The sequence below is a fragment of the Charadrius vociferus genome, unplaced genomic scaffold, assembly GCF_000708025.1.
Source record: "Charadrius vociferus isolate BGI_N301 unplaced genomic scaffold, ASM70802v2 scaffold136, whole genome shotgun sequence".
Lineage (NCBI taxonomy): Eukaryota > Metazoa > Chordata > Aves > Charadriiformes > Charadriidae > Charadrius > Charadrius vociferus.
The window spans coordinates 3908671-3925280 of NW_009648960.1; the positions used below are offsets into that span (position 1 = coordinate 3908671).

A 16610-nucleotide genomic window follows, 5' to 3' on the forward strand; every position below is an offset into this window, starting at 1 on the left:
GGGACTTGAGGTGCACTTGAGTGCAGTTTCGGGTAGCTTCTTTCTCACCTTTATTTTGCTTCTTTCTCCTCCTGTCTGCACACTTTGCCTGGGAAAGGCAAAGGTGAAGGGGAGCGTGCGGAAAAGACCTGTGGGCTGAAGTGCGCTGTACACTGGTGGAGCAGAGGCAAAGTGAGGGAAACAGAACTTAAGACAAACATAAGATGTCGAGTCAAACAATGGACTTCAGGGCAGAATTCACTGCCAGCTGTTGAAAATGAAGCTAGACTGTGTGGCGAAAAGGGGAGAGATGCCTGAGGAGCACTTCAAAACTCCAGCGTTCTTAGCAGCTTTTGTTAAAATGCCTGTAATTTAATCTCCAGTGTAAAAAGACCTGTGATGGCTCCCTTAGATGCGCAAATATGGGGAAGATGGCAATCTTTAAGCCATTTCCTTGGGTGCTGAGGGAGGAGAAAGGTAGAATTTGAAAGTTGTGGGAGACTGGCTTACAAACAAATTTGATTGCTTTAATATATGCTTTCTTTAAGCAGTCTGTGTCGCATGTGAGGGATGTTCGTATTTTCTAGCATTATGGCTCATGATTTCTGAACATATGGCATTAGCACACACGGGCTATGAGCATTTGGACAGGACAATAAGACTAGAAGGGTCCTCCTGAGTCACATCATCTAATCCCTTTCACAAATTTTTAAGCCTTAGAGCTTTTGGTCTCTTTTCTGGTGGCTACAAATCTTCTGATTTCAAAGAGAAAGATGTCATAAAGAGTTCATACTCAACTGTATGCTACCATGGCTTAAAAAATTCTTCTTCCTTGCCTGGTCTGCTGTAGGTATGGAGAGCAACAGTATCAACTCTCAGTCTTCAGCTGAATCCATTAAGTAAATATCTTCATCGTATAGGTTTTTCATTCTCCCTCCTGTCCTAACAGTCATTGTACTTCTCCCATGTAAATGTCTCTTTCTTCAGCGATCAGAATTGTGCATGGATGTGCTGTGTTCTAGGCAATTGTACAATGTGCTTTACAACAGCATTAATAGTTTGAATCTCTAATGAAATACCTCTTCTGACGCATCCTGACTGTATTTATTTTTTCCACAGCTAAATTCTGCTCAGTAAGTCAGCTGTTTTCTGGCCAACTGATATACTCTGAATTCCTCTAAACCTATGTCAGTTCCGTGGAAGAAGATCCAAGCTCATAACAGAACAATTCTTCTTATTAGTTTGCAAGGACATAATCTTACACTTTGTAGTAATAAATTTCATCCCATGTCTGGAATTTCTTTTTCAAGGTAATACTCTCACAGGTATATGATGTTCTAATCTTCTACTGTCTTAAAGGTGTCTCAACTATATGTCAGCAGCAAACGTCATCTGCACAATTTAATACCAAGTGGAAATAGAAAATTTAGACAAATACCATACCATAAGACTACTTATAGAGCAATGCTACTGTCTCCATGCAACATGAGAATTTTCCTTTCAGGACAACAGAGGAGCTATCACAGTTCCACTGTCATTCCCCTTCTCAGTTTTTGTATTAGCCCTCAACTAATACTAACAATTTCCATGAGGCAACATACAAAATACTTCAGTAAACTCTCTACAGATTAAATCACTGTGTTTCCTCTGCCTAGAAACCCAGCTAAACACAAATACTAATTTTGATGCTCCGTAATCATCCACCACAATCAGGCTCTGAGAGATTGCCTTCCTGATCCTTCTGACCACCTCTTTTGTAGTGAGCACAAAAACACATGAAGGTCTATGAAAACCAAACAGCGCCCAAGAGACCCTTGGTGTCATTGAGACTCCTCCACTACAAAGCTGTGCTGCAAGGCCCTGTGATCTACTGCGAGCTGTGCAGCCAGGGTAGCCATACTAAGTGCCTTTGTTCTTTTACCTGCTGCTCCAGCCATGTGCTCATCCACACTGAGCAGGAGCTCCCATGCTGCTGGCTGGATGTCCCCATACATCTCTTCTGTGAGGACAGGAGCTGCCTTGATTAGCAGTGACAAAGGTGCAGGGGAGAGGCTCATTACCTGCAAAAAACCAAGCCATGCTTTACAGACGAGCTGTGCAAACTATTCGCAGTGAACAACACACTCAGTATTTTACCCCAGTTTTGGTCTGCAGATTGCCCACTAATAACCTCTAGTTTCAGCCATTTCACATAATGGTCTGTAGAAGAACATTGCTTTCGGCCTACGCTGAAAGAGCAGTGTTTGCAAGCTGGTTCCTCGAGTCTGTTGCTAGTCTCTCATGTCACCAAAACACTGATAAAGGAAAAGTCAAACTCTCTCAAGGTGGTGCACAAACAGCGATACAGATCCATGAAAATCTCTCAGACTGCCAAGAACAGGCCTGCAAAGAACCTGTTGCTTCTTCAGGAACACTCAACAAAGAATAACAAAGAAAACCATTGCTGTAAACTGACAGGTTGTATTTAAATGCATCTGTGGATTTTTTAATTTTTTTTTTAATCTTTTGTATCCCCAGTTTTGATGCATATGTTGCTATGGGAAGCCAGGGATATAGACCACAATTTAGTGGAGCTCCATGTTTAAAGGATTCTCTGACGGGGTTACCTTAAGAGGCTTAAATTTAGCATTACTCAGCAGGGGAAAAAATGCAGGTCTCAACTGACTGATATTCAGGAGCAATGGTTCTTCACACAGGCTTGGAGATCCATATACATTTTCCTTCTTGTTGCAGTCTAACCTGACATCTATATACCAGCCTCTTTAACTAGCATATGGCCTAGTCAGTACCTGGTGCCTGATGTATTTCAGCATTCCAGAGTCCTTCTTCCCTTCCAAGTTGATATCGATAACTCTCTTTCTTAGAGAAGGAGTTCTCAAGCATGACTTGTCTGAGCACTGAAAGGAAAAAAAATAGAAAAAAGAAAAAAAGAAAGAAAGCAGAGTTTAGATTTCCCAAAACGTGGAAAGGGAGGAGATCACGTACAAGAGAAAAATCGATACATTAGAAGCTGTCTAGTACCAGAGCTGTAGCACAAAGCCTTCTCCTGTGCTGGCAACAGGCCTAGTATCAGTGAGATGACATATCTCATCCAATTTTCTTGTCTTTTTAACAATGCTTTTCCCAATAAAAGCTTAAGGCAGGAGCCTGTCAACCAAATGAGGAATGTGCTGTGTAATCTTCACAGGTGGCACACCCATGTATTTCAAGAGAACAGTACTTTAAGCAGGTTAGAGGTTAAAAGACTACAACTTCCCTTTAAAAAATTACCGAAGTGTTTAGTGTGTACACAATCGATTCCTCTCAGTTACATATATCTTCTCTTCTTCTTCAGAAAGCCTAAGTGACAACACATTTCAGGACTTAAGCTCATGCCTGCCAGAGAGTTGTCCCTAGCAGATTGCCAGTGACAGTGATAATGACAAGTCCTTTTTATGTTCATTATTCACAATACCAGGAACTTTTCCCAGAATGTTAGATTGCCACAGACTCCTCAAGCTAGTAGCCTGCTGATTAACACGGGGGTCCTCATTTATCAGAGAGCTCACAAGCCTCAGCCAGGTCTGCATATTGCAGCTAGCTCCAGCCTTTCATTCTGCAAGCTGTGAGAGTAAAAGAGAGGTTCCTCTGGAACCCAGGTGAATGTGGAAATGGTGCCCATGCAGTCAGAGGATGACAGCACTTGAAGAATACCAGAGCATGAGGCACTAGGATGAAAAGTCTCCTGTTACATAAAATTCAAAAGTCATCAATTGTCCTGCAGTGAGGTCTGTACAAACATAGTGCATGCGTTTGTAGGAAATCTTATTGTCCCCCAACTTCTGTTGCTTAAAGGATTTGGTGGTTTGATGGATGATGAAATGTATACCACTTTGCCTTGCAATTCAAAGTTGGAGATGAAACAAGACACAGTAATGCAGTGTTCTTTTGCTACCTTTCATGAACACTGCCAGCTGCTCATCTAAAGCCTGCCTTCTGTAGAGGAAATGACTGCCTCTCTTCCTAAATAACTAAGTGATACACTACTTTTCTGTGTCAGAGGAAATATGGGGTTACAGTTTCCAGGAAAGCAGAATCATTATCTGTTGTTTCCTCTGCTCTGTGCTTTGCTCCATACAAACACCCTTCGATTTTCCAACTTAACAGGAAACAAACAATCTACTAGCTGATGAAGAAACATGTGAAGAAACATGAACTTGTCTCCTACTCCTTCATTTCCCACTTATAGGGATGATAGCCTCTTCACCCAATTGAAATCTTGATAAGAGTTGCATGAACACTTTTTTTTTCAATGTTACTACAAAGTAGTTGAATGACTCCGTCATTGCCGGTATTCAGAATAACTGTAGTCTGTCTGTTCTGGTCAGGAATACGAAAGTATTAAGCAACTGTTGACGTGATTCAGTTGGTACCTGGGTGGGCACTTTACTGAAAGCAGAAATGTATTTCCACTGAAGTTAAAGGCACCACTTATCTTGCTAAAAAGGCATAATCTTGTTTGAATATCCTGCTGAGTTGATCATTAAAAGTGTGTCACTAAACAGACTGTAACATTAAAGACTAATGTATACAATTCTTGGAACAGCTCTGAGAGCTCAGACCTGAAAGAAAGAAATTATACAAGATTTTACAAGAATTCCAAGCGTGAGTCTTATTAACAGATGAGAAGAAACATGAAAAGAGACTGGACTCCAGGGGCTGATAAGTAGAGGCCACAAAAGAACACTAAAATTAAAGTGAGGTTATAAGCTTTTAAACTACCTTATCAGCAACTAAGATTCTTCCCAATCAATACAGATTACATTCTTTCCATAATGCTAAATGACTCGATAGGGTTTGTTTTTCTTTTTTTACACCAGAGCCGTGTTTGGGAAGGACTGTGTTCATTTTGTTATGAAAGAACTGTTTGAGTACATCATGCAGTCCTTGAAGGTAATTATGACCTGCCCAAACAAAGCCCAAAACATTCTGCTTTTTCCATCTACTTACTTCCTTTTGCTTTTTGCCTCTTGCCACACTGTTCAATGTGCTGTTTTCTCGCAGAGAGTCCACTGTGTCTCCGTACAGAAGCTTGATAGCCCGGACAAGGCGAGCACAGGACCGGCTGTGGTGGAGGTAGCAGTGTGGGTGACAGTAGTCAATGTGGGTACATATGAAACTTTGCTGGTTGCATAATAGGATCATAACCTTGAAAAGAAATAAAAAAGAGCATAGTTGCCTAAAGAAAAGAGAGTTACACGGAGAACTGCATAGGGCAGCCAGTGAAAGGGACAATCAAGCTAACTTTTCCACAGCCTAGCTGAGGAGGCATGAAGCTCAAGACAGATTTTTGAAAAGGTATGTGTGTCTCTGCAGAGCTCCATACTTGCAAGTGATTTACAAACTAGCTAGGCATGGCTAAAGAAACATTAGAGTTGACACAGCAGACAAAGAGATGGAGTTGCTGTAGATGTGTATGTTTGGCTGGTGGCTAGATTAAGGCGGAGGAAAACAGTATTCTCTCAGTTTGTAGAAAAGCTTAGAGGGCTTAGACTGGAAATTGTCAGCTACTCAGACATCATTAAAGCTGCAAACCCACCAGGTTTGGGGGTTTGTTTCCTTCAAGGACTGGGAACAGAAATGTCTCAGTATGCTCTCAAGTAGGAATAAGCTGTGCCAGTTGTTTTGCATATGCTTCCCGCATTGTGCTTGGGTCGGCCATCCAGCCTAGCTTTACGTTAGCTGGCTCGGTTACTGTTTGTAGTGGTGTTGCCATATGGCAGCAAAGAGCTGTAAAACCCATCTAAGAAACAGAGTAAATATTTGGGCATTTAGCTATTCTGAGCCCTGCTTTGCTGCAGCAACACTTCTATTAGTCCCTAAACTAATTAATTAAAGAAAGCCTTGGGTAAGTCTTCGGTGACTGCTCTCTGGTGTAACTCAGAGGGTTTCTTCCTGGAGGAGCAGAGCTCAGTCCAGCAGCTCTTTGGTCTTCATGTTACACACAAACCCAGCCACTTTGTAGCGTTGTGAGCAAAACACAGCGCCATCCCCGTCATTCACACTGTAGGTCAGAACTGGCTTTTATGAATCCTTCTCTTCATCCCACAACCTACAGCAGAAACGCAGAGAACTACCAGCAAGAGTCTCTACCACCTTTTCCATCCATTTGTCTGCGCAGCTGCATTCTATCTGAGCCACATTACTCTCAACCTTCAAATATTTAGGCTTCCAAAAAGTCAGGACCTTCGTTTAAAACAAATCTGAGCATGTGGGATTCTTGTCTTTGCTGGCCTGTTCTGGCCTCATGTTATTTTGGGGTCAGTGAGGAACAACTCAAACCACCAGTGTTGTATCAATGTGCAAATGGTATAAATCTGATCAGCATTGTATAGCCTCTACCCAGCCTCTGGTCCACTGTTATAACTTGTAGTTACCGTACACTGACATAGAGCAAGGCTTTCACGCTCCAGGCTGCCATAAAGGACAGGTAAAGGAAATGTTGGAGCATGCATAGAAGTAACTGGAACCAGTGATCCATTTGAGTGGTTTTCTCATGACCATTAAGTAAAGCAGGTTTTTTTGCTTTGCCTGTGGTTTTAGTGACCATCCACCCACACCTTCTTTCCAACAAACAAAAAGAGAAAGTTCTCATGCAATATTGATACTTGCGTGGCATTAACTGGAACAGGTGATTTTTCAAATCTTCCTTTCTCCTATGCAGGCTAATCACATGTAGAGTAAGACAAACATCTCAAGTTCCCTTCGGTTTATGCCTTGTGTTTATGAGTCCATGCATCCTCCCACATTGAGCAAGGCATCATCATTTATCCTAAGCTGCTAGCTAGGGAGATGCCTTTATCCTCTAGCAATAGATTGCCTAGTACACACACTCATGTCTAACATGCTCTGTTTAGTTTCCAAACCTGACAGAGAAGCAGGGTAGTCCAGGGACTGAGGTACTAGCTTGGAAGACATAGCATTCAAGTTCCCCACCCTACCACCCGCTTCCAAAAAAGACTGCTTTTCAAATCAAGAACTGTTTCTGACATTGCAGTATTAGATTAATCTTGTACTTGCCCACACCCGATAGGAATGGGGCAGCAGAGACCAGACTGTGGGAATTACATGGGGGAAAGAGGGAGATATCAACTCATTATTGGCAGCTTGTCTTTCCCAAAGACAACTCAGAAGTCAAAAGGCATCTGTCCTCATACACATGTGCAGAATACAATCAATCTGTGCACAGAGAGTCAATCCAACTTTTCTGCAAAGCATGTGCACACGGGCACACTGACCATATTGCACCATCACAGAGCATCATGAGGCAGAGGTAGAGGTGTACAGTCCTTGGATACCAGTGGATTAAACAGCGTAGCCATCCCCAACTGACTTCTGGCATGTCTAAATCATGGGTACAGAGATCACCAAAAGGGATGTCTTAGGCCCTGCAGGACCAAACCACATTTGAACTGTTGTACTTCCCGTCTGTTGGATAGAGTCGAAGCTACACAAGGCCCTGTTGGGTTAGACGTTGTGACAGAATGTATCTAAAGGAATCAAAGAAAATGTTCCAAAAGTATTTTTTTCCCCCCACAAGGTGCATAATTAAGCTAATTTTCATAGAGTTAACGGAGTCAAAAATACATAAATTGGCTCAAAAAGGGGTTGGAAAAACTCCCCGAGGAAGTCTTCTGGTAGTTAGCAAACATAGTGGTCACAGCAGAACTGCCAGCTCAAGTAGCTTCTAAAATGCCACTTCCCAGAAGCTGGGAGCCCAGTTCACACTGTAGCCCATTCTGTTACTATTCCTGAACTTCCCACTATTAGCCATGCTGGAGATAAGATACTGAGATAATGGTTTTTCAGCTAAGGTAGCATGGCTGTCCCTGCACACCTAGAGAGAAATAGTACCTTTTCCCTTACAAAACAAATATATGAAATGGGCAGGGTAGTGAGACACTGGAACAGGTTGCTCAGAGAAGTTGTGGATGCCCCATTCCTGGAAGTGTTCAAGGCCAGGTTGGATGGGGCTTTGAGCAACCTGGTCTAGTGGAAGGGGTCCCTTCCCAGGGCAGGGGGGGTGGGATTAGGTCATCTTTAAGGTCCCTTCCAACTTTAACCATTCTATGACAGAGGGAGCAAGACAAAAACTTTCTGGTTTTAGTCCATTTTAGAAATGGCAAACAGATGATTTCCAAAGGTTGCAACTTACTTACACTTGAGATTCTTGATGCTACACGGAGAAAGCAGTGATTGTGATCTGGTTATTGCCAACACAAAGGTTTTCTTTTTACTGAAAATGCCATCCTTGAGAGCACTGCTGGCGACTCATACTTACATGCAGCCATGACATGTTCCGATGATAGTTCTCCTCCGTGCCTGTGTTGCTCAGCACCTCGGGCTCAATGCTAGGTTCGCTCGCGCTCCAAGGGCTCCCTTCTTCAAAAGAAAAATACCCAAAAGGTGGTTGTTTTTATTGCTCCCTATGTGCTTAAAGACTAGGGACTGCACTTGTATGCCAGGCCAGCCTTGTGGGAGCAGACCAGAGTACACAGAATATGCCACACTGGAAAGACTGCGTTTGGACACCCCTCCCCAATCCTTGTATCATGCTGGCTTGACAATTACAAGAACCATAGAGACTCAGCTCACAGGCCATCTTGTCAGTAGCAAACACTGCTCCCTCCCCACTTTTTTCTTAATGGAAGGGGAGAAGATAAACAAAAAACATCAGAAACAAATTCTTTGCACCATTCAGATGCTGCAAATGGTTGGTTTAGTGATCTGCATTGACTGGGCTCTGTGGTTAAAAATGTCAACAAAAATCCAACCAGAAGTGGCATCCAACTGGAAATGCCAATGGGCAAAGTCACTGCTAATTGCCCATGGAAACTGTTAATGTCATGGGGATGAAAGGGGAAAAAAATCCTGATTCTAGCACACTAGCTCTAAAGAACTCGTGCAAGGGAGAGGTTTCTTTGGGAACTTCACTGATCCCTGTGTTTCCTCTAGCCATTTCATAACCCATGGGCCTCCTATAATGCTAACATTAATGCTGTTAAGAGATGGCTGGGGATGAACTGTGGTTAGTCCTTCCTTTCTCCTCTTTAACTAAACTGCGACTTGCCAAAGTGTACAGAACAGGCAATCTCACTGTCCATGTTCACCTATTGAAGCATCTTTTGGACAACATAAAAATGACCATTAAGCTTGGGAGGTTATTTCAGCTCCAAATGTATCCAAACTGTAGTTTTTGGTTAACACCCCTATCAGAGCCCCTTTAGTTCAACCGTGATGGAGATTTCGCATGGCAGGATGCACATTTGGTTTCCGTACAATAAATGTATGGGGACCCATCTTTCAAAGACTAAAGCAGGCATCTGCAAAGTGTAAAAATATATGTATATGCCAATATGTAGAAATATAGTATGCAGCACGTATGCATTATGTTCTACATACAGGAATATATATATTACATGTCACATGACATGCCTATGATATCATATGCTACGGAGAATATGAAGTGCATGTCTGTACATATATATATCCTATCTGTTAACATGGACAATAAAATATCATATGGCCTCACGTATTCATTACATCATATGATTTAGGGGTGTGTGTATGTGCATATACACACGTGCATGTGCTCCCCTAAAGACAGCATGCGTTTGGCTGGCAGGCACCAGCATTCCAAGAGTTCATGCTCTAAGACGGAGCTCTGAATCCACCACCTGTGCACGGAGCCGACGCTGCGCCCAGGATCCAAACCGTGTTCCTCCCAGGCCCTAGTTCAGGCAGTGCCTGAAAAGGACTCTAAGTTTTTCCTAGCCTTCTGAGGTGGGGGTCTCTTGCCATTTCTAGCTCTGCTTCAATCACATCAAGTGTTTAGGTCCTGCCTATTGTCCCCTCCCTTTCCACCCACTCGTCTAAGTTACCTATATCAGTGACAGTGTCCCTGCTGTGGGACAGCTGCAGCTCCTCATTCTCAGACTCTGAGTCCTGCCGTGATAACTTGGTGCTCTTTAGGCTGCCGGCCCGGCGAATGCTGGAAAGGGAACCCCCCTTCTTCACCCGGAAACTGCGGGTTCCTTTAATCTGGAGCAAGCGGGAGCCTCCTATCCTGATCCTCCTGCTGGGAACTGTATTAAAAGAATAAAAGAGGACTTTTTTCCCCTTAATTTTTCCTCATTTAAAAAAGAAAGATATCCTGGCCCTCCCCTCCCCCCCAACCCTTTGCTGCCAGTCTGTATTGCAGCGTCTTTTCTTCTACCAAGGAATGTGGGGCCAGAGGCTCCTCCAAAGCCACCGCCAATGCAGCTCTGTCAATCAGGCAGTAAAGATGCTTTACGGAAATGTGTTCAGCACCTCATGTCCTGGAGACCTGGTACGTCGCCTCAGGCCTTGTCTGTATTTGGAATTAGCCCTCGTTCAACCACCAGCAAGTAGAGTCAGCTGCTCTAACAGAAACCCAAAACGTGGACAAGGAAAACCTACGATTCACACCAATTTGATTCAATTCCTGCCAGGAAACAGGATCTGCCCAATGGATGCAAATTGCAGTTTTCTTTGCCAGCCCCTGGGGTTTACATTAGTGCAGAATCACCTCTTGCTAGGGATAGATGGCTGAATCCCAAGCATGAACAAGGCACCATGGACAAACCTATTTTCTTGTGGGCCTGGCTTCTGTAAACCTCACTGAACTCTGCAGTAGGATCAATTATTTATTCATACAGCACGTGTGACTGCAGAAGGGTAGCTTGCTTCATGAGGTTAGCACGCAAGGCTTCTTTGAAGTAAGATTTGCATAAATCCGTGTCTCTGCATGTTACTCTTCATCATTAGAATGCTTTAGAGGAAACGGGAGCACGTAGATCCTCTCCTTCAGACAAATCAGCAGCTTTCAGGCATTAACAACATCCATCGACACTCTGCATTTTTGATGAGCACAGACATGAAATGGTTCAATGTTCAAAGCACCAACCGTTTGCACTTTCATTCTCCTCTTAGTTCAAAGGCAGTACATGGCAGTATGTCAGTCCAAATGTTGCAACACTCAGTCATTTTACTGCAGATCTAATCAGGCAAGGCCATGTGTGATCGGTTACCTTTTGGTGTGTTGTTGAGAATGAAGAGAATAGAGCTTTTTGGATACCATGGGTAAGCAAAATATTTTAATAGAATTGTATTTTGGCTTCAGGAAAAATCAAACACACCTTTACGCCTGAGAATGCCCCTAATTCCTCCAGAACTCAGTCCCCACTCCCATTTCCAGTGGCTAATGTCCTGGCCAAAGACAGCTGCATAGGTTTTGAGAGCTACTCCTCAGTCCTCATGAATCATCTGGGCAAATCACTGTTGAGTGACTAGAGAATCTCCCTCCAAGTGAGCATGCTGAGTTCCTTAGGAATCAATACTACTTGAATTCTGTTCAGATCAGCCTCAATACAGTGGCTCAGTTCCCCCGAATGCCAAACCACTTAAGCCCTTGTAACTGCATTTCATGAAGTCTGCAGAATCCCATTTTAGCATGCAAATAATACATACGATCCTCTGAGAGCCTGCATCTACCTAGCTTTAGTGTCTGTACTTCAGACCTACCTGGAGCAGATTCTATACAGTAAACTCGTAGCTTTTGGATAGCTGTTAAGCCACACCTGGGGTGAGCAATGAGAACAAAGTTTTTAACACTCCAGAAAAAATGAAAGGAAACAGATTAGTACTCATCAAAGAGGTTGAGATAAAGAAACCTGTCACTGCAGCTGAGAAAAATTTAGTTACATTCACACAACAACATTTTCTTATCTAGAAAAGTGTAGATTACGAAAGATGCTTCTGCATCTGTTATGTTTGGCCCAGGTGGATCCCCAGAAGAATATGCTGTGGCCAGAGAAAAGAACATAATTATTGTAATTTTAAAATATAACATTATATTTCTTTTATTTAGCTTTCAAAATACTGCAAATACATTTTTGCTAGAGTATATTAGTATATTAGGATTCAGCCTTCCTACCATAGTCACTTTTCCCATCTCTAAAATGTAGTAAAGAGGCAGCTTTAGTAAAGGAATACTACATGACGTCTTAGGGAAAAGGGAGAATGAGAAAAAATAACTTAACTGAAACTGCAGGGAAAATGTAGTTTAACAGAGGCAAAGATGCAGAAAGTTCATTCTGTCTTTGCAAAAATAACTCAGTTCTTCATTATGCCCATAGCACAGTAACACATGAAGGAAAACCTAAGTCAGCATTGTCTCTACGAAAAATAGGATAGTTAGAAACTGGCCACCAGCATTTTCCAGCAGGACTGTATGCTTGTAGGCATTCTCCCACTCAGGTAACATCCCAGTGGATGGGACTGCTGCTGGAGAGGCTGAAAAGTGGTTTCAAGTAATTGTTATAACTATCTTCAAAAAAAGCAACCAACCCAAACCCCAAACTTTTCCTCATCTAAAGAGTTAGAGACTTCTTATCCCACTGATCTTAGACTATCAGACAGACCACAAGGCTTTGTGCTTTGCTGGGCTGCCAATATGCCAAAGGTATAAAAAATGAGCTTAAGCATGAATTTATCCATCTCACCTTTCTTAGGTGGATACCTAGCTGTCTTCACAGGAGTAACTGTCCCACCTGACACAATTTTGGAGTCAGTTTTACACCATGTAAGTCCTGGAAGCGGTTCTGATATTTTCTGCAGTAATTGTGGCAGGGTCACAGCTGAAGGCAATGCAAAATTTATCCAAAGCCCACTGAAGTCAATAAAATCTATTCTGAATCATTAATAACACATTGCAGTTCCTAGAGGATAACCAGCCACAGACTCCATTCTTTTCAAAAAATCATCAAACATTTATCCTTTTCAAACAATCATCAAAATTATCATTCAAACATCTGCACCTTTATACGGCTATTATGAGACAGGATTTAAACAATTCTAGAAAACTTGTTAGAGGGAGAATCATTTACAGGTAACTGTCTGGCAGTTTAGCCTCTAATTGCAATTATGCACGATGACTGTATATTGTATTGCAACACTTGTACCATCAGATAGTATGTGAGTTTTGCATGAGATGGCTCAAAAATGGAAACAATCTGCTGTTCTCAGCAAACACAGTGAGCTTGAGGTTTGCTTGTACAGTATACAGTATGTTGGTAACATTAATCTGCTAGCTATCAAAAGCCACATAGGTGTGTGTTTTCATGTGGTAGCAAAGAATTCAAAAGATCAAGCGATCAACCACTAATTTTGTGAGATGCCATGACTTCCAAACTAGTACAGATTTTCACAGCAAGTTTCCAATCTTCCCTCCTATCTGTGGTTTTCCCAAAACGAAAAATTGTAATCAGAATAAAAACCAAAACACGAACACTTGTGATCTTTATTTTTAAAGTGAATCAAATAGCGATGCTTCTCTCAGCATCCCACTGAGAGACAGTTTCAAACAAGGCACCCTCCTTTTCAGAAATCTTGCAATGCTCTTAATAGGTTTCAGTCATAGCAGCATTTTATAAAATTTAACATCTTTGCTTCTCACATTTGTTATATTGAACCCTGAAGGCCAGAAGCATCTCAGAAATGATTCAAAGCCACGTGACTCCATGGCCGCCTGCTTTTTAACACAGTCTAAGCAAATGAAAACATAAAATCAAGCGCCACTTCACAAGCCCTGAGAATACAAAAGCCTTATTGTCTGACAAACCTTTTTTCTCCTCGAAGCCAACCTCAGATTTGAGGGTGTGGCTGCTGCTGTGCAGGGAATCCTTTGAATCTTCGTTTTCATCCAAAACCCCAGCAAAGCTGATCTTTCTTTCATACCTGTGCCGGTCCATCTCAGGGTCCAGACGCAGCCTGCAGCTCTCCAGATCCTGTAGCAGAATGTAGACCACAGAGATGTGCAAGCAGTACGAGTCCCCACGCTTTTCACTGCAACCATAGAAGCTTCAGGAAGAGCTGCTTCAGATGGAAAATTAGGTCTGTCACACAGCTCTCCACCTACCCTGACACTTTCTCATCCAGCTACTCTTTGGGCTTGCAGCGTGCTGAGACACACTGTAAACACTGTCAGGATGAAAGAGTTAACGGGTGTTTACACACATTTCTGGTTAACACTGCTGAGTGAATTGGCACCCTGTCTGCAAGCTCATAGGGGGGAAAAACACATGAATGGCCCCTAACGGATAGGTGGCAATAAAAGGTGGCTGTTGCCCGAGGTGCTGGGTGGATGAGTAGGTCTCTACTCCAAAAGGCTCCCTGTGATTCATTAGGGAATGCATTGCCACTGTACTTATCAGAGGCAGAAAAGCTGAGAGAAAGCTAGCTGGGGGTGCAACAGCCATGACAGCATGGCCCAGAGCAAGCTTTCGGTGTGCAGATCAGGCTGAAAGGACACAGTGGGGAAAAAAGGGAGTAATAAAAATGTTGACTGCACATAAATTCTGGAAAATAAACAGCATTGCACCAGACAGAAGCTAGTTTGCACCATCATTTTCTCCTGTTAACAGAAAAGGTAGCATTTGTGCCACCATTTGTAATTAGGTTCTGAAAGGGGTTTCAAAGGCTGGTTTGGGTCAAAAAAGCAAAAGTCCTAAGATTCCACAAGCTATGGACTATCATCCACTTTCTTTAACCACAGCTAGAAAAAGCAAAGAAAGACTGTGAACTCCCACACTGGCATACACAGTTAAAATGCTGGGCTCTTTAAGAACCTAATTCGTTCCTTTTGACTGGGGATGTCATCAGCTTTGAGATCGCCCCATCCAAAATGTAACTAGCTCAAATCTAAGACAACACAAAGTTCCTTGCTGTGAGGAAACAGCTGATGAATCTGAACGATAACATCACTGATTATCCAAAATAGTTATTACAGATAAAATTCTATAGGCTCAAGAGATCTCATATGGGAATTAGCATACAAAACACATATAGAAGTTACTGGGAGCTACCTGAGTAGTGACAAAGTCTGCTGTTCTAAGAGTTGGTTTGAAACAAAAAAAAGAGTTTCTCAAACATATGTTCTAGACTGAGCAGTGCTGAAATGGGTTAACTAACCTATTTAGCACCAAAACCATTTGCAGTCAGCTTTGCATCTCCAGGGAAAATTATCATAAATGATTGCCAGAAAAGCTAACAGCTGATTGCCATAAGGAAAATATTTTTACTTTGCTCAATAACAAAACTTGAGCTGCAGAAAGGTTTGTCAACGTGCTTACATTGGAAATTACTGCCCCCACAAATTAACTGACAGAATGAAATACATCGTCTCAGCACACAGTTAAGTCTGACTCTCTCTATCCTTCAGCAACTGCTAAGCTAAAATGAATGACTTTCCACCACAGCAAATGAGAAGTCCCAGTTCTCTGGCTCTACTGTGGCAGCAGTAGGCTTCAAAAGAAGGTATTCATCACTCCCAGGCATTTGCAAAGTAGGCTTGTATCTGCTCCACCAGCTTCAGTAAAAGGCTTTGCTTGAAACTTCAGTCAGGAGTGCCTGCCTCACTCAAACACAAGTAAGGGTGCTTATGCACTCAGCCTGGCGAGTCTGGATGGACTATGGGTTGTTAAACTGGTTCACCACAACTAGTTTAGGTGCAAATGGTTCAGTTCTTCAAAGCCGTACTTCAAAGTCTGTGCTCATATCTATGGAACAGGTAACGCCTGTAAACATCAATGGAAGTGAGATTTGGTCTACTGGAATTTCAGCTTTATGGACCATAACATTATGTACTCGAGTCTCGTGTCCTGTTTTCAGCTGGGATAGAGTTAATTATTTTCTTTCTACTAGCTGCTGTGCTTTGGATTTAGTACGAGAATAATGTTGATAACACATATTGTTTTAGTCATTGCTAAGTAATGCTTATATTAAGTCAAGGACTTTTTAGGTTTTCCATAGAAACTGAGAGGGGGCATAGACAGGACAAGCTGGCCAAAGGAATATTCCATACCATAGATGTCATGCTTAGTACATAAATGGGGGTTGGCGGGAGGACAGGAATACACAATTGCTGCCTGGGATGGGATGGGCAATCGGTCATTGGGTGGTGAGCAATTGTATTGCATCACTTTTTTTGTATATTCTTTTACCATTATTATCATTATTTTCTCTTCCATTACTGTTCTATTAAACTGTCTTTATCTCAACCCACAGTGGTTGGGGGTTTTTTAACTTTTTCTCCCTCTTCTCCCTATCCTACTTGATGGGGAGAGGAGGAGTGGTCGTAGTTGCTGACTGGGGTTAAACCACGACATCTTGGAAAGGAAGCATCATTCCATAAATACAAAGGCTAATATTTTAATCTGGAGTGTTGTTGGCTCTTCTTCCCACCTTCCCACCCCCTCCTACAAAGTTAAGAGAAGCACTCTATGGCCATTTTCTCTAATAGGCTTTTACATAACGTGACCTTAAGGTTTCTTCTGCCTACACATCACAGAATAATTTCTGCTCCTTCTCTCCCATATGCAAGTCTGAAAATCTATTAATCAGTTGCATTTCTATCTGGCACAAAAGCACAAATTTCTGTTGACCTTCATTACCCAACATATTCTTAATTCCAAGCCTAACTACTTTACTGAGATGAATTCTAAACCCTGGTATTACCCTGCTCTTGGATGGAGTCCTTTATTACATGGTAAAAATATCAACAAAGTGTTTAG

General features: G+C 42.3%; 1 protein-coding gene across 1 annotated transcript in view; it reads right to left on the reverse strand.

Moving 5' to 3' along the window:
* The window catches only part of UNC80 (unc-80 homolog (C. elegans)), a 140700-nt gene that overhangs the window by 53051 nt on the left and 71039 nt on the right, over positions 1-16610 (reverse strand). Inside the window, 6 exon segments of the mRNA XM_009887601.1 lie at positions 1901-2039; positions 2769-2876; positions 4969-5166; positions 8300-8400; positions 9900-10103; positions 13661-13826. Of these exon segments, the coding sequence (XP_009885903.1) occupies positions 1901-2039; positions 2769-2876; positions 4969-5166; positions 8300-8400; positions 9900-10103; positions 13661-13826 (916 nt within the window).